The 25,292-nt window shown below is 34.8% G+C and overlaps 3 protein-coding genes across 4 annotated transcripts; 2 read left to right on the top strand and 1 right to left on the bottom strand.

Annotated features, from left to right (window-relative positions):
• Positions 1-1,047: 1,047 nt before the first annotated feature.
• On the top strand, positions 1,048-4,844 carry LOC133187197 (serine/arginine repetitive matrix protein 1-like). Its single transcript, XM_061322559.1, has 2 exons — positions 1,048-1,354; positions 2,327-4,844. The coding sequence occupies exons 1-2, from the start codon at positions 1,303-1,305 to the stop codon at positions 4,462-4,464; spliced, it is 2,190 nt and encodes a 729-aa protein (XP_061178543.1). The 5' UTR covers positions 1,048-1,302; the 3' UTR covers positions 4,465-4,844.
• A 4,651-nt stretch (positions 4,845-9,495) lies between these two features.
• On the bottom strand, positions 9,496-11,140 carry LOC133186721 (glycosyl hydrolase YngK-like). The gene is made up of 2 exons (XM_061321997.1): positions 11,057-11,140; positions 9,496-10,942 (listed from the first exon to the last, which is right to left on the bottom strand). The coding sequence occupies exons 1-2, from the start codon at positions 11,112-11,114 to the stop codon at positions 9,525-9,527; spliced, it is 1,476 nt and encodes a 491-aa protein (XP_061177981.1). The 5' UTR covers positions 11,115-11,140; the 3' UTR covers positions 9,496-9,524.
• A 2,660-nt stretch (positions 11,141-13,800) lies between these two features.
• LOC133187196 (uncharacterized) lies at positions 13,801-24,210 on the top strand. 2 transcript variants are annotated; one of them, XM_061322557.1, is made up of 5 exons: positions 13,801-14,073; positions 14,882-15,014; positions 20,553-20,741; positions 22,246-22,404; positions 22,563-24,210. In XM_061322557.1, exons 1-5 carry the CDS (start codon positions 13,885-13,887, stop codon positions 23,480-23,482), a joined length of 1,590 nt encoding a protein of 529 aa, XP_061178541.1. In that variant the 5' UTR covers positions 13,801-13,884; the 3' UTR covers positions 23,483-24,210. The 2 variants fall into 2 exon arrangements, with proteins under 2 accessions (XP_061178541.1, XP_061178542.1); XM_061322558.1 differs by lacking the exon at positions 20,553-20,741.
• The last annotated feature ends 1,082 nt before the right edge of the window (positions 24,211-25,292 follow it).

Below are 25,292 nucleotides of genomic sequence, written 5' to 3'. Positions count from 1 at the left end.
CCTTCGCCATAACTTTTGAACAGTTGCAGCTAGTGCTTTCAAATTTCACAGGTATTTTTCTTGAGACAAGACCTTTCTTTGGGTACCAACATTTTTTATCTTTTGGCCTGGATTTTGACTTGCATTTGAGAAACTTTAACCTTCACCATAAGCTGCCATACGGGGGCATCAGTGTTTCACAAACACATCTTGTTTGAAATTCTTATTTTATTTAAGGTTTCTTGAGCTTGAGATGCATATTTTTGTTATATAATTGTTCTGAAGTGAAAAATAAATTTTCTATTCGTAAAACTAAGTTATCGTTATGTATTTCAGAACAAGAATTTCCCGAGGGTTTGTTGGGTATATCTTAATTCATTCATATTTATAAATTTTTGAGTGTATTTCTGTGCGTTTCTTACGTCAAAGGTTTGAGAAGTAATTATATATTTGAGTAGCACGTCTCAGGGTCATTTCCTCTAAAAATTCTATTGCGAACCATGATTTTAGCGGGGTTAAAGGTACGTGGATTTTTGTTGTTGGTTCTGCTTAAATTTTCTTAACTTAGGGTGGGTCTGGGAAGGAAAGAAATTGGCAAAACATATTTTCTAATATTACATTTTAAAAGAAATTGATTTTAATTTAGCTATTATCAAAAGAAAAATGTTAGTAGTATAAAATTTAAAGTTTAGAGTATGATAATACGATACTTACAGCAATCTAGAAGACACTTCTTTTTTTCTTTATGAGAAAGCGGCACGACATCTCTTCTCTCGAGTTTGGTAGGGATAATAAAAACAGGTAGAAGATATAAGATAATACAACATAAGAAATTAAGTGAGGAAAAAAATAATTCTGGTCCAAATAGTAAACTAATCTCTATCAAACTATGTTTCATAAGGTACCAGTTTAATTGCAGATCATCATAAATATTTGAACTGTATTTAAACAACTTATCTCTTGTCACTTAAACAGCAATTCCAATTAAATTAAGATCACGTGGTTGGAGAATAGCTTACAAAATGAGAGCAGGTCTTGTCTTCTCTTAGTTTTTCCTTAGATAACGAATAAGTTCACTGTGGGAACATTTACTCAGTGAAATAATTTTTCTTGACAAGCGACGGAAATTGAAAGCAATGATGTACAAATTTAGATGTAATAATCAAGATTTATGCTTGAGTGATTTCCAGCATGTTTTAACACATTAACGTTTGATACCATCTGTATTTACCGTTAATTAAGATCAGGGACGGTTTTGTTGACGTGGGAAGTGGTATAAAGTATCTGGAATCCGCTGAGGAATCAAGTTCAACATAAATCAGGATGAGGAACTTCCTGATATGGAGTATATTAACACTTTTTAAATCAATAACAGGTAAGAATAAATCAATTTCATATATATATAACCTTACATACGAGAGAAATAAAACGTCAGGTTTTCGTGTGAACAATTTAAAAAAGAAAAAGATATCTTACTTGAAATTTAAACTTAACAGTATTTGAATCAAATATCGAAATACGTCATATCAATTACATTTTACATTTTTAAAACAAATTATGCACAATGGAAAAACGTTATGTAATTCAATATGCGCCAATTGCATATAACATCAATTTTTGAACCAACTGAGTTTTAATATCATTCTTTTCATTTGATAATTTCCACGGTTTATTTCCTGATGTTTGGTTAGAGAACTTGCAAAACTGCACTATATAATGTTAAGAATTTTGTGGTCAGTCTTACCATGAAATTATGAGTCAACCAGGATTTGTTTATATTTAGTTCATTTTTTTCTTTAAAATGTCAGTGTATTTCCTTTTCTCCTGGAAATACTGGCTATCAAAATTACATATTATCGACAATTTTATGGTGATATGGGTTTTGCTTAAATTTCAGATATTTAAAAGAAAACGAACGAAACTTGATTTTTATGAAGTACCTTTTTTCATGTCCAGAATACAAATATCTGTAATTATTCGTTATTCGGACTGTTTTTAGAACAAGCCCATGATGTGTTCTACGTGTTAAGAATATGACATTCATTTTTATCTGTCGATGACATTTCATGATTACTAAGGGAAAATTATTTTTTTTTGAAAATTCATCACATGACATTTCAAACTAGTTTGAAGAAAGACATATATATTTACAATGTAAAATTCTAAGTAAAATGACTTCCCGGTATTGTAATATAATTACCATTATCATAGAATGTTAAATGGAATATTCAGTTGTGTTGTTTATCATGAAACTCAAAAAAATAAAATAAAATAAAGAACATATATAAATAACACAAATAAACAAAAGAAGAAAAAAATAACACAACGTTAACATTTTCTTTACCAGGTCAAATGCTTCCTCCATTCTTCTTTCCTCCAAGCTTTGTTCGTCACGAATTTCCGGAAGGAATAAATATACCTGGTGTGGACCCATCTTGCCCTCCACCTATGCATTGTCGTCTTATCCGAGACCCAGATTGTATACAACCTCAGTTTACCATGATTAATGGACGGAGATGTCCGATTTGTCCGAGGAACAGTTGTACTGATCCACCTACCCCTACAAGACAGAGGGAGGAAAATATAGCTACTTCGAACACTGTAAGTGATGGCAACGTGATAGAAAATACTGATCAAAGGACAACAGAACAGAATAGGAGATCTTCAAGTTCAACTTCGTCATCAACACGTGTTGTAATTGGAAATGAGCGAGGAGTACTTATACGAGTTGATTCTCCCCCATCCCGTCGACGTCCTGCATCTAGTTCTCGAAGGAATCCGCAACGACCTACTTCTCGAAGGCCCCCAGGACCCCCTTCTTCTCGAAGCCCTCCCGGACGTCCTCGCCGTAAACCCTCTAGAGGTCCTCGTCGTAGACCCTCTAAAGGACCACAGAAACCAAACAATGCACCACCAAATTCTCAAAAGCAGCTTCCTCAGGTTGAAAACCAGAAGGATGCTCATACTCTTTTCCCATTTGATATTCTTGGTGACAACAAAATAAGTGAAACGAAAAAACAAAATGAACAAAAGAATTCAAATCCTATTCCGAAAAGCAACGTTCTTGAAAAGTCGGATGCAGTAAAGCCTGAAAGTACACCAGTTCCTTCACATGGAAAGCGAACTGAGAGGCAAACAAGACCTTCTATCCGTTTGATTTTCCAAGGTCCCCCTTCAGAAAGAAATGAACAATCTAACCAAAACCAGCGAAACACACAATTACCAAACCGTGTGGCACCTTCTGGAAACAATGTCTTAACAAATAGAATGCCTCTTATAAGGTTCCCTTTCCCTTTTCTAGGTATACAAGGGTCTCCTTTTACAAGAGTTGTGCAGCGAGGCTCACAAGGTAGACAAAATAACAACAGAGAAACTGGTCATGCAAATAGCAACGGACAACCGTCGAATCAACACGCTCATGTTATCCATGGTATGCATCCCTTGATGCAAATAGCTCTCTTAAATCGAGCAAGATTTATGAACCAAAATGCTGCAATTCGTCCTTCTAGCACAGCTGCTCCAGATGCTTCGTCAAACAATGCTGCACAACCTACGCCTTCGAGAAATAATAATATCCAAAATTTTTTACCTCCATTCCATTTATTCAATCCCGCACTAAATCAGAATGCTGCAAATAGATTGACAAACAATGTTCAACCTAACCAGGTCTCCAATACAAATTCTGAGCCATCGGTCCAGACAGTTAGTCCTGATCAACAAGCAGAGATAAACAGGTGGTTAGAGCAAATGGCAATGCCTATTCAACAGTCCCTAGGCGAACCAAATGCACAGCCAAGCAGTCAAACACAGCCACAAGTAAACCAGAACCAATGGTTGAACCAAATGGCACAACAAGTTCAGCAGATGTTAGGAAATGGTCAGCCACCGAATCAACAGACACCGCAAATGCCGGCTGCTGTCCAAGCTCAGTTTCAACAACGATTGCAACAGATGGCACTTCAACAACAACAGCTTCTAGCTGCTAGGCAATCAGCAAATCAGGTGACTTCACAGGGCATGCCATCCAATCGGATACCGCCTCAGATGCCGAACTTTAATCCACTTCAGAACTCTGCCTTAAGAGGGACAATCACAGCTGGACCAAATGTCGCAAACCAGCCAGTGACACCACAAAACAATGTCGGTGGGACCAATGCTCAATTTACCCAGTGGTTAGAGAATGCTTCCCAGCAAATCTGGGAACAATTAAGTGGTGGTACGAATTTCAGGTCACAACCAAACCCTAGTCCCCAAGTAGTGGTAAATCCACAACAAACTGTAAACAATTCGCCTCCACCAAATGGAGGAGTTAACCAATTAACTGTTGACAATTGGTTAAATAGTATGGTACAGCCAATCCAACAAGAACTCGGTGGAACTCCTGGTAACAACCAGGAGGCGCCCCCTGGAGGAAATGACTTAGCTGGAAGTACTTGGTTCAATAATATGTTAAATCCAATACAACAGGGTTTGGGAGGAGTTTAGTTCCCGAAAAATCATTTCGAACTTTCAGCAACAACCGAAACAGTTGAGTAATCACATTATTCATGTAACCATGTATATTGTTATGATAGTAAATTTAAACTTATATATGATATTGCGATAACAATGAATATTTCGAAATGTCTCACAAGTTCTTTTTTTAAATAAGTTTGTATAATTGCACAGAGCTGTGAAAAATCTCAAAGTGATCTGACCGTCCATAGTTATATGTACTATTTAGTTCATTGTAATGTCATGTTTAACATGTATCCAGGTTTTTACTTACGCTGTTACGATTATTGTTTGACTACCATTTTCTGTACATAGTTGTTTTAAAATAATTTATATGGGGTTGTTACAAATTAAATAATTTTGAAAATCAATGATTTTGCAATCTTCTTTTTGTTGATAATGTACATGGTCTATTTGTTTCTATGACCTAATTCTGTCAACGATCCTGGCTTCTGACTTAGGCCAGTGCATTGGTGTTGAACCAAGGTAAATCAAAACAAATTGACAATTTTCCACTGTTTACAATGATTCCTTTACATGAAAAAAATAACTCCATTCAAATGAAATTCAAATTTTTTCTCATGTCTTGTGTAAGCCGATCTGGTTTTATATTCTTATGAAGCAGAATACACTGTATTCAAAAATTTATTCATGAAAATAGGAAAACACTTGCTGTGCCTTTAATTCGACATTTAGATATATCGACGACGTTTTATTCATTTAAAACAGTTATTTTTATTCATATTTCGACTCGATATATCCCAGTTAACTCATATTAAAAGACAATGCAGTCTGACACGTCTTGTTTGACTTTAGCCGTTAACCGCCAACTAACACTTCACTATGTGACAAACGATGGCTTCAGCTTTTTCATTGTCAACTCCCCCTATTTATGCAGTAAGTTCTAATGTCATCTGTGTATGGTGTTTATGTCTCCCAACTGATTCGATAGGCGAGAACATGTTCTGAGAACAATCAATTTCAACTGACAAATAAGTTGATGTGACAGGGTTATGAACAAACTCGTTTAAAGTCAGCATTTGGAAACTGGACGATATAACGACCTTGTTTGCAAATTCAGCATATTGTTGGGTCGTATTTTGATTGACATGTTTCAAACTAATTGTTAGGCCATTGAGTTTGTAATAATTTTGACTAAGAATTGTTCCGTTTACCTGATCAATACAGAGAGATCACAGTGGAATTAATTGGTCGACAGGGGATGCTGCTTCCATATAGGCACCTGTTTCAAGGGGCTCAGTGTTTTTGCCATTTTCATGATTCGTATTGTTCGTATTGTTTACTGTATTTAAAATCACAGTTCGTTATTTTCATCCTTTTTAATATTCATGCTAAAAAACGATAAGTTCATTTATATTTTACGATGCAATAATAAATCAATATCGTAAAATATCTTTTAAAAATATCCCCTTTTCTATGGCATATTAAACGTTGCAATATTCGATCTTTACTATTTGTATTGTATAATCTTCCATTTGTATTGTATTATTTTATTCATACTCTATAATCTTCCATTTGTATTGTATTATTTTCCATTTGTATTCTAAAATTTTCTATTTGGATTGTATAACATTTATTTGTATTGTAAAAAAAAATCATTTGTATTTTATATTGTGTATCTTTTTATTTGTATTCTATATTTTCCATTTGCATTGTAGAATTTCTTATTTGTATTGTATAATTTCTTATCTGTATGCGATAATTTTTACATTTGTATTGAAGGATTGATTATTTTTTTGTTACGAAGGATTTCATTGGTCAAGTTTTAGCCTTTATGTAGCATAGTGTCCAAACAAGCGAGATGTTTCGGGTGAACTGGGCTCCTATGCTAAGGGACGGTCATTTAATTCTCAAGGGGGAGGGGGGGGGGCTGTTAAATTTTGTCGAATTAGATTATTTATTTTCATGATCTTGCAGGAGAGAATATTTATGTCCAAGATGACCAGAGACAAGGAGAAGAAGAAAAAGAAGAAAATCTGCCGAAACCCGAAAACTCCATTTCTTTAAAGGGGTGTGGGGGGGGGGGGGAGGTACCACCAGTCAGGATCAAATTATTTATTTTCTCATTCTCTCAGACATTTTTAAGGACAGATTATTTATTTGCCATCTGCCAGCGCTCCCTTTTCATCTAAATGGCCGTCCTCTAACATGCACGCAAATACATATAGGAGCCCAGTTTGCTTTGAGCACTCGGAACATCTCGCTCATTTTCAACACAATACAGTAAAAATCTTGACCAAGGAAATCCTTCGTAACGAAATAAACAATCCTCGGATACAATTCAAATAAGAAATTTTGCAATACAAATAAGAAATTGTACGATGCAAGTGGAAAATATAGAATGCAAATGAAAAATTATACAATTAAAATAATAATTTTTACAATACAAATGGAAAATATAGAATAAAAAAATTATACAATACAAATGAAAAATTATAGAATATAGATGGAAAATTTAACAATGCATATTGAAAAAATCGAATATTGCAACGTTTGACTTGCCATACTTTTCTTTAATTTAAATGCAAATTTATGCAAAATATCATTTGCTAAACATCCATGTTTAATTTATTGTTATTTTCTAACAAATCTGACTTTCTCCGCTTGATTACTCGAATTGAAAATAGGGCTGTAACATGAATAGATAAAATTACCTAAAAATCTCTTTTTTTTGTCATGAAGATGCTTATACATCTTTGAAGAGCAGAACAGGGGGCCTATCCCAATTTCATTATCGATAGTCAAATACAATGTAAAAAGGGAAGAGGATAAACTCGGAAATGGTGTTGCTAGCCAATTTTCTAATTGCACCTTGTTAATGAGTATATAATTTTATAGCATAGATTTTGGTTGATAGGTATAAATACGATACGTACAGTAACAGATGATTCACTCAATTCAGTGGTCCGGGGTACAACATAGGAGTGCAGACTTTATCAGACTATTACTTATAGGTTATTTGAACTTATTATCTAAACTGCATTGTGATATTAATAGACCATTTATTTACATGTCACTTTCCTGTTATCAAACAGAGCAGTAATATTCGCTTTTGTAATCTAAAATACTTTCAACTTCTGTTACGAACGGCAAAGTTTTGAAGAAAATGGATTTTGTTTTTAAAATATCATTTATAGATATGGACTTCGATGGACAAGTATGAAAACTTTTCTACTATTACTTTTAAAAACGTATATCAATCAAAGTGCTTCTTCCATATAATTATTTGAAACATGGCCGTGATAGAAATCATTGAAAGTGTATTGGACTAAGCATTCGAATGTCGAAGAAAGTGTACGTGTAGCAAAACCTGGTAGAAAACGCTTTAAAAACTAAAAAGGGTTTCCGATGCATGCAATTTGCACGTATCCTTGAAAACAATGTTGATACCTACAATACGAGATTAAACGTCCGAGAAAAGTGACGTGTGAAAATATGAGATAAGGAAAATTTTGTGTTTTGAACCCTATTTTGTGTATTACATAGTACTGTGATTTTTATCAATTTATCATTGCAGGAACATCACTGACTTAAATAAGAGGGTTTCATAGCTTTATATTTACTTACCTTTCATATACCATTCGTGCTTTTTGAGTTCAAAGCTTTTTTTTAAAAAAGACATGTCCAGTCAATGAAAACAACCCACTTCATGAATATTAATATTAAGACTTTAAAAGTCATACATCATATTAAAACACATGATCATCCAATGACTTTTTGGTTTTACATTAACATTATTAACGTGGCAGGTCGATAATAAGTGTGTTAAATTGTTCTAATAATATTATTTCTATTGAACATTTACGCATGATTATCTTCAAAATTCAAAATATTTCTTCATTTGCAATTAACGTAACAAGATCACGATTTCTTAACCATTTTTGTGTTGTAGTTTTTATACTCATTTATTAACATATGTATGTATGTTTATTTTACGATTGTAAATATACAATGTTATAAATTGATTGTCATATATGAAGAAAATATCACATTTTCGCCACTGCGTTAGATACATTACCAATAATAATTTCATAAATGAGAACATTACTGACACAGTATCAAAACAATATGTGTTTGTGAAACACTGATATTCCCTTCTGGCAGCCCAAGGCCAAGTGTTGAGTTTGTAAAATGTAGGTCAAACTGCAAAGTCAAGGTCAAGAGTTCAGAAATGATAGTATCACAGGAAAGGTCTTGCTACAAGGAATACATGTGAAATATGAAAGCCTAGCGCCAACCATTCAGAAAATATGCCCAAGGTTAAATTTGTTCAAAAGTAGGTCATTCTCCAAGTCAAAGTCATGAGGTCAAAACTATTAGTACCGAAGGAAAGAGTCTTGTCACAAGAAATACATCAGTGAAATATGAAAACCCAAGCACCAACCATTAAAAAATTATAGGCAATGTTTAAGTTTTTACAAATTTAGGTCAAACTCAAAGGTCTTGTCAAAAGCAATACACTTGTTATATTTGAAAGCACTACCATTCAAAAGTTAAGGTCAAGGTTAAAGTTTTTCAAAAAAGGTCAAACTCCAAGGTCAAAATGTCAAAAATGTTGGTACTCAAAGAAAGGCTTGATCACATGATATACATATATGAAATACAGAAGCCCTAGTACCAACTGTTCAAAAGTTATGGCCAAGGTTAAAGTTTGGTAAAAAATTGCAAAAGTAAGTCAAACTTGAAGGTCAACGGGTCAAATACATTGGTACCCAAATAAAGGATATGTCACAAGGAATACACTAGTGAAATATGAAAGTTCTGGTCCCAATCATTCAAAAGTTATGGCCAAGGTCAAAAATTTTTCGGACAACCATACAAGCAGATTAAAAAGACAAAAAGACAGAAAGACGGACAAACCAAAAACTATATGTCCCCTAATCTTCAATCAGGTGGGCATAAAAAATAAAAATGAAACAGTCACATCAAAATGATAGTCTTTGTAAAAAAAAATAACTCGTGTAAAGATGTTTTGATTTATAATACTCCTGTCTCACAAAATACAAAATTTGTAAATATATGTATTATGATTATTTCCCAACAACACTGACTGAAACACCATTTACATGAATAACCACAGCTTCACTTTCCTTCCCCAGACGATTCACACCCCTCATGGCGTAGTACCCAGCAGGTACGCTTAATTGTAATGTGTCTCTGTCAAGCACTTTCAAAAGTTCCCATACATCTGCTTTAAAGGTGTAAACTGCCCAAGATCTCACCGTATTTGATGAATCTGAGGACCAATGCAGTTTGGAGTCTGCACTTGCATGAACATTTTGTGGAGTTGATGGTGCAGGCGCTGTTAGCCACGCCATTTCAGGTTGTATAGCAGGCGTTGAATACTCGCCTGATGTAAAAGTATTGGCAATACCATGAGTATTATGCGAAAATATTTTTGCACTGAAGAAAATATTTCCTAGACTGAGGTGATCACGTCGGTCACGTGACAGTCCAACTTGTCGTTCAATCTCACTTACTGACCACGATTTGGTCTGGACTCCACTGGCGTAGTTTCCGGCATACACATGACGATTCATCTTGTTCTGTTGTAGCCACCAGTCCAGCAGCACAGGATAACTCTGCTGTGGTGGATCTATTTTCCAGTAGAGCTGCGGCGTCAGGTAATCTACCCATCCTAACTCCAGCCACTTTTTAGAATCTGCATAAAGTGAGTCATAACTGGACAGACAGCGGATCGTTGGAGGATGGGCGGATTTCCAGATGCCAAATGGACTGATGCCAACCTTGACATGAGATTTAATGGATCTTACTGAAGTATAAATTCCTTGAACAAGAGTGTTTACACTATCACGCCTCCAATCCGCCAATGATAGCTGACCACCTCCTGAAATGTAAGCGCTATATGTGTGAGAATCTGGAAAGGGTACACCGGATACTGGGTAAGGGTAAAAATAGTCATCCATGTGAACGCCATCAATGTCATACCGAGTAACTACATCTCGAAATACAGAGAGAATAAAATCTTGAACAACTTTAGCACCGGGATCCATCCATAGATTATGACCATACGGGTAAGTATATTGTGGAAATCTGTGTGCCATATGATTATGTGCCAATCCGGATGTCGAAGAACTCCCACTTCTAGCTCTGTAAGGGTTAAACCAGGCATGTATTTCCATGTTTCTTCTATGAGCTTCCTGCACAGCAAATTCTAGAGGATCATAATAGGGACTGGGTGCTTTCCCCTGTTTTCCCGTTAGGTAGTAACTCCAAGGTTCTAAAGAAGAGTTGTACAAAGCATCCCCGGATGTTCTCACCTGTAATACAATGGCGTTAAAATTGTCCTCCTGGAGTTTATCTAACATAGTAATTAGTTCGTTTTTCTGTTGGGAAGTTGTCAGGGAGTGAGATGATGGCCAGTCTATGTTGGCGACTGTTGCTATCCAGGCCCCACGGAACTCTCGCACAGGCCAAAGGGATCCATCTGTAAACAAAGTCGGGTTCGGCATTACTTTGTAAACACTAGGTAAAGCAATATTTCCGAACAAAGTGATTTTCATGCTAAAAAAGCTTTACTGTAACACATAAGGTTACAAACCCTGAACTGTGAAACAAAAAGGAAAGCCGAGGACAAGGAGAATTAGAGTGGACATCATTCTGTAAAGAAATAATGTGATAAATGTCTTTATTTGTCAGTTTTTACTTCCTTGTTTGTGATTCTTCCCACTACATGTACAGCCCATCTATAATGGATTTTATTTACTTCCTGCTCTCGGGTTAATGTTGATAAGTGACGTCTTATTACAGAATTTTGAGTGTCGTCAGTTTTGAATTCAATTACATGCACACTTTCCTGTCATGGTATGTGTACATAATTCATTTAGTGTTTGTATTTGTATGAAATTTTGAAGTTTTGGAATAAAACATATATCAAACTCCGATGTTAGTCTTTGGAGTTGTTCTTTGCCTAATATATGTACAAATGTACATTTACATTCACTTTATGGTTGACATTCCAAGGTATATATTTCTGACGAAAAAACAAGAGAATGTGGGTGAAAATCTCTTCAAGTTTTTTGTAGATGAAATAAGACTTACATTCTACAAGGTGTATCCACTGCCCGGTAAACAGTGGTGAGGGAACCGAGCAATATTTCATACTACGATATCATCAGATAAGGCTCTTAGACTAGATAGTGATGACCTTGTATTTAACCAGGTAATCAAAGAAGAATGTTTATATAGCAGTTTTGCGCTGCCTTCAAGTTTGGCTTAAAAGTATATAATTCTGATTGTGAGTTAATACTATTTTATAGTAGTTTGACCCCTGTATAAAACATAGGAAAGGTCATTGAATAGTCTGAAGATCTTCTAGTTCACACAAACACACACACACACACTGTTAGGGTGTTGGAGTCTTCTTAGATCCTCTTATTTTTTAAAAAAATACTTTATTGAACAAATCTTGAAGTTCATGTACGACACGTTGAAGGAACAATAACTCCGATTTCAGAGTCCCGATGAACGAGCAGAATGGTATTAATCGTTCGTGCAAAGAAAATGTACCAGTATTTGACCGATAGCAGAATATATTATGCGTTCTTGAGTAGTGACGTCGTTTCTAGGGATTTTGTTCAGATCGATGACCTGAAATGCTACAAGTTATTGACAATGAAGAGATACAATGTGTGAACTATGAGAATGTGTTTGAAATGACGTGGAAAATATCATACCACATAGATGTTAAAACATAGATGTTTTATTATGATTAAAGTTTACATTAAAAGATATATATTTTCAATCAAATCCCATAAGACCTGTAATTTATTTGGGCTCTGTTCGATTTTCAAAAATCACTTAAACACCAAGTAGAAATTGAAATTGTTCATTTATTGATTAAATTACGTAGAAGAGTGGAATAACCTAATCTAACAAAATAATCCGGATGTAGAAAAACATTTACATGTATTACCACATCCGGACTGCATGTAAAGATATTCTACTTCAAGATGTAAAAATACAAATTATTATGCGAACATGATACTATTACATAATATATTTGAAATTTTGCAACTGAAAATCAATGTTGGGGAATAAAAAAGTTAAAATACACTAGTTTTTACCACAATAAATCCCAGACATTGTAGAACAACTTTATGTCAAGGCGTGAGACTGGTCGACAGGGGAAGCTTACTCCTCCTAGGCACCTGATCCCACCTCTGGTGTTTCAAGGTGTCTATGCTCTGTCCACGTGTTGTGTTGTTTACAACATTTACAAGATCGATGATATTGATCTCAGTTTCTTCATTTTTTGAACTTACATGTATCAATAAAACGGCCACGTGCCACATCTACAGAAGCAAGACTAAAAGCATGCATCCAAGATGCAAAGTGTACTTGCAGAATTGGCTACAGCCTCACTGTTTCTTGGGAATGGAACTATTCCAAAAATATTAACCTGGTCACTTATCTAGAAAATATAGAACATAAACAGAATGCGAAACTCATCTAACAGTATACATACTTATTGTCATCTATGCAAAAATAATAACTACGTAGGTATAATTTTGTGAATCCCTGGTCGCTCATCTGGAAAGCCTGGGTTACTTTTCGCATACAAAACCTACATCTGCAATTTTACCATTAGTAGTCTAAAACAATCTTAGCGTTACATGTACTACTCTATAACAAATTCAATTCTTAAAATCCAAACTGTTAAAAGAATTTAATAACAAGCTTTCTTAAGGAACCACACAATTTTTGAGGGGGAAATCTTGGATAGAGATCAAAAGCTGAAAACCTTATATTTCATCTACATGACATGGCCAGCCATGTGCAATTCTGCGGAATCACATTTTCTGTTCAATCCATGGGTAGAAATTTACGCCGATTTCTTATATTGTCATTGTACTGTTTAAATGTACTTTTATTACGTTGTGGCAAGTTTCCGCGGAAAATTTGTGACCGCGTACATCGCGAAAATCAATCCCACGCGGAAAAAAGTTTGTCTACAGTATAGGGAGAAGCCATGACAATGAAGTGAGACAACATATGGGTTGGGATAACAACAATACATTAAAAAGTTATAATGATAAAAATAAATCTTAAAAAGTGTGCAAAATTACCATTGTGTTGCATATGCATAAATTTTTGTTCTTCGCCTTTTCTCTTTTCACCTTTGCGTAAAATCTCTGCAGTTTATTTTTATTTGGTAGACATCTTTATTAGTAATGCAGACGTATATTACTTTCATGTAACACATTTACAGGTGTTAAGTGTTATCTATTAGATAACATACATACTTTTTTATGCAAATATTTCTAACCCATTGAGGTCAATATCGTTTATCGCTTGAAACCACCGTGGTCTTTTTATCAGCATATTACCTGTACTTCCGGATTGTTCCAATTCAACTGGTTGACAAACATGACCGAGACGAGTCAGCCCCGGCGTCCGTCACTGCCGTCCAGAGACAAGTGGCGATTTGTGGCGTCCGACAAGGAGTATTCTGTGGAGGAATTCTATTCTATGTTTCATACTACTTTTCCTTGTGTTTCCATTGTTACCCAGGGTTACTTTGGCGATATAGGGATTGAGGTGATCGGTAAAGAACAGGTAAAGCTTTCATTTGCATGTAGTATTAAATATAAATCCTTAACTTGTTAAATCAATTATTGGAACAGAAAACGATAAGTGGAAAATATTAATAATGTAAATTGAAAAATAAATACAAATTCGCAAGATGTATGTAAAAACATATATATTATTAGTGTATATTTGTTAGGTAGCATTTAAAAAAAAAAAAAAATCCAGGAATGCCGTTTGACAACAGATGTGTCAAAACATTTCTCTTGAAATTATGGAAACTCGTAGCATACATGCAATCTATAACCACATATTATTACTGATTATTACTGACATTTTAATTTCATTTGCTTACTGTCAATCGCATTTTCCTTAGCGATTCCTATTTGTTCGTGGATTAAGTACTTAGTACTTTTTTTTAATTACAATTTCAATAATAAAAAAAATATTTTAGTACTCATTGTTTTCCTATCATTGCCAGTTTCTCCTTTTTTTTCGCGGTAAAGGCGTAATCTTAATATAAAACATGCATATGAGCTCAACACACCAGAAATATGAAAATTTTATTTAGTAATATTTAGGAAAAAGTGTACCACTGACATCAATCCATTGTCATAAATCATAATTTTTAAATTAGAAAATGGAAATGCCTGTTATTATGATCAACAGTAACTGTAAGTGAAAGGAAATTGGATAATTGTATATCAATTATAAGAATTTTCATTAAAAAGCTTCTGCGAAGCAAAACAACAACCTCTGAATTATTTCCATAAGTTGTTCTCCCTACAAAAGTAAAACAGTTATTCACCTCTTAACCAGGCATTCATATTAATTTCAGGCAATATACATCCAGAAGTTAAGCAGACAACAACGAGTTGTGGCTGACATTATTTCTGGGGAGGAGAAATGTCAGATTTCTATACCCACGGCTTATAGGGCCAGGTTCTGTGTTGTGGAGAAGCATGGAAAATGTAAGTTTCTTTGTGCAAGAAAAAAACTTTTAAGCATGCGAGTTTTTAGCTCAAAATTTTCTGTAGATTTTTTTTAATCTACAGAACTTAAAGGATTGCCAAAAAATTGTAGCATTTATATTTGTGTATGGAGAACCTTCAATGTGCTTTAAGTGTTTCCCTGTTAACTTTGTGTTTCTGAGCAAGAAAAAATGTAATGACCAGAGCTTTTTTCGCTCCACAGTCGCCTTGTCATCTATTGTCTGTTTGTTATTATGTTTTACCCACATGTTTGATGGCAGGCAGAAGTTTAGGGTATTTTTGTGTATTTTTTGTGATCTTATGATGTTTATAAGGGGGTCAACTTGAAATACGTGTACATGTATACTGTTCCTTGTGAAAGACTACAGGGTTTGAATTATTATTCTAGTATGGTTGACCTCCTTATTCCTATGTATATCATATTTCAATGTCATTATGGTGCTGGGGGTCAGATTTTGCAATATTTTGCCTAAGACCTGTAATACTCCATACTTGAGTCCCCCTTTCTGACCCCCAATTTGGTAACTGTTTTACTTCTTTTCGTCATTTACTTCAATAAATGACGTTTCACTTCTACATGATGTTATTTGTTTCTACCTATACTTTTAAAAAAATCAAGCTCAGTCGTTTGGCAGGAGAACTAATGTTCATAAATGTGATATTGCCAAAATCCAATTTGCCCTATCAGTGCTTCATATTTATTATATTCAAAAAAAAAAAAAAAAAACAAACAAAAAAAAAAAAACAACAAACAAACAAAAAACCATGAATAGAAACTGAAATTCAAAATCAATGAATGAAACTAAGACTTGTAAAATACATTTTAATATATGCACTTGTTGGGCATTTGTTTGCTATCTGCACAGCTGATGCATACTGATATATTTCTTTGCGATATATTTCTAAATACGACGATACACTGTATTTGTTTTGCCCTGATTTGGACACAACCGGGGTCTTGTAGTGTTCGTCTTCCATCCTTCCGTCTGTCTGTCCGTCACACTTAATTTGCGTCTAGCTCAATAAGAAAATGTTCAATATAAATTCACAGACTGTTACATACTGGCGAGAGTTATTAAATTGTGGCATCACTTTCTGATCTTGATCTTCCCTGTGACGTTGATCTCACTTATTCCATAGTTTGTCTTTATCTCAGTTTTAAGGTAACTATTGAAGATATTTTCATACAAAACATGGATACATATTGGTGAAAACTTTTCAAATAAGTCAATATTTTCTGACCTTGACCTTCCCTGTGACCTTTACTGTTTAGCTCAGTTTCAAAGCAACTTTTGAATTTTTTTTTCTAAACATTTACGCTGATACATATTAATGGGAGCTATTCAACTATGTTCTAATTTTCTGACATTTACATTTCTTGGGAACTTAATTGACTCTATTATCTAACTAAGTTTCAAGAAATAGTTCAAAATATTTTCATCAAACTTCATACAAAGAAAGAAATCAATGGTGTCATTGGTTTCTGACCTTGACCTTCTTTGTGAACTTGACATCACTAAAAGAAAAAAAAATCTTGAAGATAACGAAGAGTGATCGATTAAAAAAAACCCAGTACAAATCAGTCAACAGAGCATAAAACACAAACCCCTCAGAAATTCCAGAAGTGGGATCAGGTGCCTAGGAGAAGCAAGCATCCCCTGTCGACCAGGCACACCCGCCCTGAGCCCTATGCATTGATCAGGAAGATGATATATTCTGTAGCCATATTTAGTATAAAAACAAAGGCCTTAAATTTGGTAAGAAATATGTCAGTGAAATAAAAACCTAATGATAGATAATATTTCTTAACAATGTCATTATAACGACCATATAATTTTAGTTATGCTGACTTTAAACGAGGTTGTCGAAATTTCTTTAACATAAACTTATCTGTCAGTAACCTGACTCAGTTTAGAACTTGATCGTACTCAGAGCATGCTCTTGAGAATCAGTAAGTTGTGAAACAAACACCATATGCAAGTGATAGCGGAATATTGCTTCATAAATAAGAAAAAGTTGACGATGGAAAAGCCAAAGTCATCTCGTTTGTCATACAGTTTAGTTGTCAGTTGGCCCATATCGTATATAGTCGGTAAAACATCCAAATATAAAACAGATGTGGCAAACCCTGATGTGTCTTTCATTCCAAGTTCACTCGCATTTATCGAGTCGACATATGAATGGCAGTAACTTTTTAGTGCCCATCGGAATTCCAACGGTTTGTTGGAAGACTTAGTCTCCACAGACTACAAAGAAACTCCAGGATTCTTTTAATATCAACTTCAGAGTATTTGTGTGATTTTTAACAGTCATTTTGTTGCTGACAAATCACAAGATGTGAAACTCTCCGACTTCCATTTTAATTGAAGAAGCAGCTGTCTCCGATATCAAAAAGGCTAGTTTTTAATCGTTTGCGAGGAATGGTTGTATAATATGTAGATTGATTGATTGATTGTATTTTACGTCCCGTTCGAGATATCACTCATATAGATACGTCACCATATACCGATGAAGTGCTTCAAATTTAGACCTTTACTCGGCACACAGGGCCGTTCAGCAGTGAGGGGTCTTTATCGTGCCAACGCCTGACGGGGCCCGGTTTTTAAGGCCTCATCCGAAGGATCCGCAACTTTCACTTCAAAGTGTCGAGCGCTTGGCGAAGGAACAGTTGCTGCCTATTTTTTATTGACTTAGGTCAGTCGCGGCCGGGGCTCGAACCCACGACCTTCTGATCATGGAGCGAGCGCTCTACAGAATGAGCTACGTACATGTAGCCGTGACGGTATATAATATGTAGAAAAGTCAGTAACATCAAAACGTATGACTTTTCTACAACATATAGAAAAGTCATACGTTTTGATGTTACTGACTAAAAAAAAGTGTGACTTTAAAATTTCTAACAGTTCTATGGAGTTCTTGAGAATGTACAGTTGATTTTACACAACTTCACAAGTATGTTGTCGCGCACAGTACGTCTGAGGTTGCTCCTTTACGGCAGTTAATATTTTTGTGAGGAATAAAGATAGGGACTTGGTAGAGCAATTGCTGGAGCTGGCAATGTATCTTTGTAAGGATTTTTATGAAGTTTAGGAACCATATACCTTTGTTGACTGAAATGTTAAAAGTATTAAAGACTGAAATGTGCTTTTGAGGAATTTCATCCCTAGAAAGTGAACTGTGAGTATAAGTTGGATTTCCAGATGTAGAGTTAAACCAAGTTCTTCTAAAATACAGGATAATAGTGAGCCTTACAAACAAAGATGATATTGCTACAATACTCGTCTGATGAAATCATAACATATTGTTGATGTAGGCTTTCGAATTCTTTTAAAACCTCCGATTTAGTGAACACGGAAGGATAGATGGCTCGCATATTGCCTTTTTACTTTTTAACACAATTTTTAAAAATATTTCTAAAAAACTTAATCCATTCTGATAAAATATTCAGGTCTACTCTTCATATTTCGCCCAACGTTTGCATAATCTTCGACATTATTCTTAATTAAAATACAGTTCTGTCGCCAATTTTTAGATCGGGCTCTTTATATTAAGGATCTTTTAAAATGACTGCTGTAAGGTCGTCATATTCAACTATATGAACATCACCAGTAATGACGTGTCAAAAGGGACCATAGTTGATAAAAGAGGGAGAGCAAGAACACTAAACAGGATTTGGTTTAAGATATTCATATCTAGACACTGTAAGGTTTATTTGTAATTAAAAAGTAGGAAATGCGGGGTGTAGGCTTCAGCCTGAAATATCATGGAATGCCAGAGTGTTTTTTTTTAGGATGAAGAATGTAAATAATGTTCCCAGCATCTTTTTCTTTGTTGGCCAATTTAAGTTTCAGGAACCAATGGAAAGAATTTGAATTATTATGTTGCGAGACACCTGGCGGCTCAAAGAGTCTGTGCTGAACAATATTCATAATCAAATGCACTAGCCTGTATTCTGCAGTTTAAGAATCCAAGTATGGACTTGTGAAAGTTTTAAATGGTCTATTCGAAAAGGCTAAGGAAATCCGCCACTTTTTACGGAGGAGAATACTGCTAAACTAACTAATTTGTTTCTTAAACTTAAAAGAAACGACTCGGTAAATATTAGTAATGTTCTTAATCACAAAAGGGTCCATGTATTCCACCATATCTCAAGTACACCTTTTATTTCTTATGAATATTCATCGACTATTACTTCCAAACTTTTTAATTATATAAAAAAAAATCCTCAGTGCCTAGTTATAGAACATCCATAACATAATCCTACCACGTGTTTATGTTTTTCTCTTCTCTTCCTAGTCCGAAATATCTGACGTTTTCCTGTTTTTTTTTTCACGATTTTGATATTTTACGTGCAAGGAAAACGTCAGAACAGGCGCCATTACAAAAACTGTAAATTTCGCCGTCTCCAACCGGAGCTGATTTTCGATACTTGCAAACTGAATTAAATTAAACTTACAATTTATCAATAACACAATGCTTCTAATACTCACCAATATCGATGAAAAGAAAATATCACTCTCTACATTTCGATACAGGTCTTGCAAGATTTTAAAATGCACGAATTGAAAACAAAACTCGAGGGTCTGAAAAAATGTTTTCACCGGACTGTATATTTTATAAACAAACCATAAAAACGATTTTGATGAGTACTAAAGGCATTGTTCTATTGATAAGTTGTGAATTCAGCATTAATTCGGTTCGCAAGTATCGAAAATGAACCCGAGAATGTCGCCTCCAGTTGGAGGCGGCGAATTTCCAGTTTTCGTAATGGCGCGGTTCTGACGTTTTCCTGACACGTAAAATATCAAAATCGTAAAAAGCCAGGAAAACATCAGATAATTCGGATTATTCTTCTCCCTACAACTATAGTCTAGTCCTCCTCTACACGTTATTACTGGCGACGTAAATGTAGTTAATAATGAGGATCTTAAATCACGTATTTAAAAGGAACAAACTTTAGGGAACCCTGATCTTCCAAAAGGGATCAGAAGTTCATAATTATTATGAATTCTGTGGAAGATTACGTCAGACGATGGGCAAACATGAAAAAAGAAGACCTTGACACTTTGTCAGAATGGATTAAAAGTATCAGATGGATGTTTGCTTTTTTTCTCAAGATAAGTGTTGGTTTTGATTATTTTTTTTTTCATTTTCATATGTTCACCTTGTGTAATCAGTACTTGAATATTGTTTTTAGACTAAATGAAAGATAATATTTATTCATTTGTGTCTTACAACAGATGCCCTAGTAAGCAATTTCAGTTGTGGGGGATTGGGGGGGGGGGGTGAACCAAACACCAAATAGAAATTCTTTAATAAGCAAAAAAGGTCAACAGACAATATTGTATAGTGTAAATTGGCAAAATAAGGAGTAACGACTCGCAATAAAAGACCATGGTCCACAACAAAAGAGCACTTTATTCCACTACGTAACTAGATGAAAATATTAACATTACAATCACTCTTGAGTTTATCTTTAATGTAATATAACAGTTTTGTTACATTAATTTTTGACAGGCACTAAGGAATATCCTTTGGCTGAGATTCTGCGCTTGCGCAATCTACCATGTGTTGTCCGATTTTCACCGAACAATCAATTTCATCTTGTATCGGTAGAGGGAACAAAAATGGAAACAGACAAACTCCGTTTACGTCTACAAAGGACGTATGAGGAGTTATATTTGGTTGGAAATCCACTTACTGAAAGTAATCATTTGTACAAATGATCCGAACATAGGGCAGAGATTTTAGTACATATTTCGTTTGAGAATGACCCTATATTGTAAAAGTAATGAAAACGTTTGCAGATATTATATGATATGGAATAGTTTTGGATCAAATGTTATCTTAAAGAAAATGCGATATCAACATGTGATATCAACAATATACAGTTAAACTTCGTTATCTCGAAGTTGACGGGACCGTTGATGAACTTTGAGATATCCGGGGGTTCGACATATCGAGGGTTATAATTCAAATGAACTTCAAATAAACTTAGTGCAGTGAACATGCACTTAATAGTAAAAACATGCCGAAATACTTCTTATTTGAAATTCTGTATAAGATTTCTTTAATATACATGTACATGTATTTAGCAATCAAATATTTTTACATCCTCTTTATAATTCACAAAATAAAAGCTTTGTATAATATGCACAGAAGTATAATCCAACGCGGAAAGTCAACCGCTAGCATCGTTTCCCATGTATACATAACCGGATATCGTCTATGCATTGTAAATTTAAAACCGGTCGCTGTCAGAATAACGAAAAACGAAATATACATTTCTTTTATTGGAAAAACATGTTCATGCATGTAAAATCAGTTAAAAGAAAATTATTTTACCATAATAAAATCAAACACAAAAGAAAAATCACGCACTTTTGTCTAACAACAGAACAACACTGAATCACAGGGCACTACAGCACAAGTTTTTACTGCGACACATGCTCACATGATGGTGTGTACGGACGATTGTAAATTCTGCACGCTCACATAGGGAAAATAAATTCTAATTGCATTATATTACAGAATTTTATTTTACTTCGATGTTTATAATTTTCACTTCCATATGCATAAACTATGTATGCGCGCATATTTCACATAGCATTAAATTGCGATTAATTATCAAGATAAACGTACCCAAGCCACAAAACAATGAACGTGTCATCCACGCGTATGCATTAGACTAATACACACAACCTTTGGCTTGCATAATTACAATAAAGGTAAGCCATACATACACTTCGTATAATTATCGCGCTATTATCTGTTGATCCCAGGAACACAGGTAACCCGAGCGTGACAGACAGGTGGGTGTTATCAATAGAGCATTCAGTTTACGTAACGGACTTGATCATCAGAGCGGAAAATTATCCTGACTTCGAGATAACGCATGTGATTTTAATGAATGGGTACACAATTTTACTTCGAGATAACCGGGGTATTCGACATTACCGTGTTCGACATAGAGGGGTTTATTTTAATCATTTATAAAGCAAATTTCGTCGGGACCACGGCCTTACTTCGACATATCCGGGGTATTCGAGATATCCGTGTTCGAGATTTCGAAGTTTAGCTGTAGTTATATATATATATATATATATATATATATATATATATATATATATATATATATATATATATATATATCAAAAGCAAGGATGTACTTACGTTTCCTAGAATAACATTTTATTTTCTATTTCTATAGCCACTATTTACGAGGAAATTATGCTGCTGCCTTTTTACCTGAACGAAATAAGATTGTCCATGGTTACAGGTATCCTAGGTTACCCTTCAAGTTGGTCATCATATCTGCAGAATCTGTCTGTTGCAAAACTACCCGATTCCGGAAAATATGGAAACTCGGGTAAGCTGTTCGGCAAGTGAGATTATATATAGAATGGCTTCTTTGTATTTTTCTTCCTTTTCTCAAATTGTAATCCTAGTAAGAATATTGTTTTTGCTTAATCAAGAAAATAGATAAGAAAATAATCAAGATATCTATCAAAATAATGAACATTTCAGATATTGCCATCTACAGAAAAACAGGATTACAGTCCTTTGAAAGTTCGGGGGCTGTCCCAGAGACCTATTTAAGTATATCAGCTGTCAATGTTCAGACAGGACATCAATATGAAGATTTACAAAAGAAAGAACAGATCGAAAGAATATATGATATTATTTGGGACTCGAATAGTGGCTGTTCTGTTGTAAAGGAGAGACAAAGCGGCATTTTTGTACCACAAGAGACTAAACAGGCTCGATACATCCAGTGGAAGGAAGCTAAACTATCAAAATCCCTCCCTGCTGATGCCAGTATGGAGAAACGTTATGCTGAAAGACCGCTACCAACTCCTCCAAAGATTTCGCAGACGGAATCAGAGAGTTCTAAGGAAAAGCAGTTAACATATCCTAAAGATTCAGATGAGAAGTCTACTCAACAAACACAAAGCGCCGAGGTCCCAACGAACGAAGATCAAATTTCAGCGAAGGAAATCAAGCATTCTATAGATAGAGAAAAACAACCACAAATGGCGAAAAGTCAGATTCAAATAAAAAATGAATTGGAGAAGGAACTTAGTACAAGCACAAATTTTGAGATGAATCAAAATTTTCCAACTCATTCTAAAGTCCATGATTCCAGCAAACTACCACCGGTTCCAAAAAGACCCGCAAGGAACAAAGGGATCAACGAGCTCTTGGCACCTGATATGGCAGCTGAACGTCAGAAGCGGATTCCAAGTATGTCTGTGTCGGAAGTGACGTATTGGTTAGGCGTGCTGAAGCTGGAGCAGTACGCAGACACTTTCAAGGAAAACGATGTGGATGGTGTTCTCCTCTCTGAACTTGATGACAGCATTTTGAAAAACGAGTTTGGAATGTCTCGTTTTCATGCAATCAAACTCCGAAAGTTTATTTCCGAAGGATATATTCCTCGTCAGTAAACATTCAAAGTGTGCCATGTGAAGTTCTTTCTTTCAGTTATAATAGTCCATCAACAAACGCCATTAAAACTCATGTATCATAACCATTATGACACAATAACAAACTATTAAAATTTGAGTACACAAGTGATTATCTCCTCCAATAAATGTTTATCTTTCCCTAGAGCTGCAAATTCCACACTTTTTTCTGGCTCTAAATCATTTGAAGCTCACACGTTGCACAGAACCGGCTTATGACCTAAGAATGTATCAATACTCCGGACCAAGATTATTTAGATAAATTCAAAATCAAGAAGATCGATTAAAAGTAATATTTTGTTATATTTTTGATAGAGTCAGAAATGATTGACGGAGTAGATAGTGTGTGCAAATGATGCATATCCCCTACAGAGTGTCATGACCCTGAGTCTGAGCCAAGGTTATTTGGTCTGGGAGACAGGAATCAAAGATTTACAGATCAAACATCTGTAATATAGTGATTAAAGAACATCATATTTGACAAAGATACAGCTTTATTTCCCAAAGAAAGTGTCTCACCTTGAACTAATGACTTGGCATAGACAGCAAAATTCCATGTAAGAGAGGCAAATTTCTTGAAAATAACAGAATTCTTTCATGCAATATTTACCTGCTTCTTGGCCGTACAAGTCTCATCGGGACTGCTAGTTCTTGTAACAGTGGTGCACTGGAAACATTCTGAAAAGAGATCGTCGAGTTTTTCTGTCCTGTACATCGTAATTATTGTCTATTATATGACGATGAACAAAATCATCATAGTTTTTTTTTCTATAGTTTTCTACAATAGATGTTCTACGATTAATATTTTGAGTTTGTATAATCATTTGTTCCTGCTTGAAACCAGAAATCCTAAAAATCTCTTTAATATAACAAAATAAAACTATATAAAGCAATATAGAGCTAATTCTATTAACAAACACTGAATAGATGTTTCATTCCTATTTTTCTGTATGAAAGAAGCATTTATGGTATTTATCCTTTCTTTAAAGTAAAATAATATTAACTTATGATTTTTTGGGCCTCACCAGTTTTCATATTAATACTATGTTTTATTCCATAATGTTCAAATATATATTTTTAAAAGATACTTTAGAATTTATTGATACTAGTACATTAATATCATATCTAATACATGTATATTTCTATGTATATAATTACATGGATATATATTGAAAAAAGCCAAGTAAGTAAAAACTACTCCCTAGTCAAACTGTTCACTCACGATCTCAGGGGACTTCCAAGATGATGTCTTCATTATTTTTCCAAACTTCCAAACTACTGACCACTCCTTAGCCAAACTACTGAGACTCTCTAGACAAACACTCACCTCCCAAGACAAACTACTAATTTCAAGACAAACTGTCGTACTAAATACTCTTAAGCCAAACTACTGACTACTCCCCAGTAAACGTCTAGCCACTCCTTAGACAAACTACTGACTACGCTCAAGACACTCTACTGACTACTCCTAAGACTAGCTGCTGACAAACCTTTGAACCCAATGCCCGATAGCTTCAGTGATGGCTATTCCTGTGACTTATTATTGCAATGTCTGATAGTACCTAGATTCACTAGTACTGATGGTTATTCCTGTGACCGAATGTTGACTTTCTATTCGTGGCTTCTCTATTCAATAGACCCACAGCTGCTTAATACTCCTACTGCACTGCTGTCTATACAAAATTATTGAGCATTCTATTTATACCTTATATCCACTTTTAACTACTCCCTTGTCCCTGTTGGTCATTACTTGACACTGCTTGGATTCTCTGTTGAAAAAATACTCCATTGA

This window comes from Saccostrea echinata, unplaced genomic scaffold, assembly GCF_033153115.1.
Source record: "Saccostrea echinata isolate AGI-Se365-2 ecotype Australia unplaced genomic scaffold, CSIRO_AGI_Sech_v1 ptg000014l, whole genome shotgun sequence".
In the NCBI taxonomy this organism is placed as follows: domain Eukaryota; kingdom Metazoa; phylum Mollusca; class Bivalvia; order Ostreida; family Ostreidae; genus Saccostrea; species Saccostrea echinata.
This window is presented reverse-complemented; position numbering and strand designations above follow the sequence as displayed.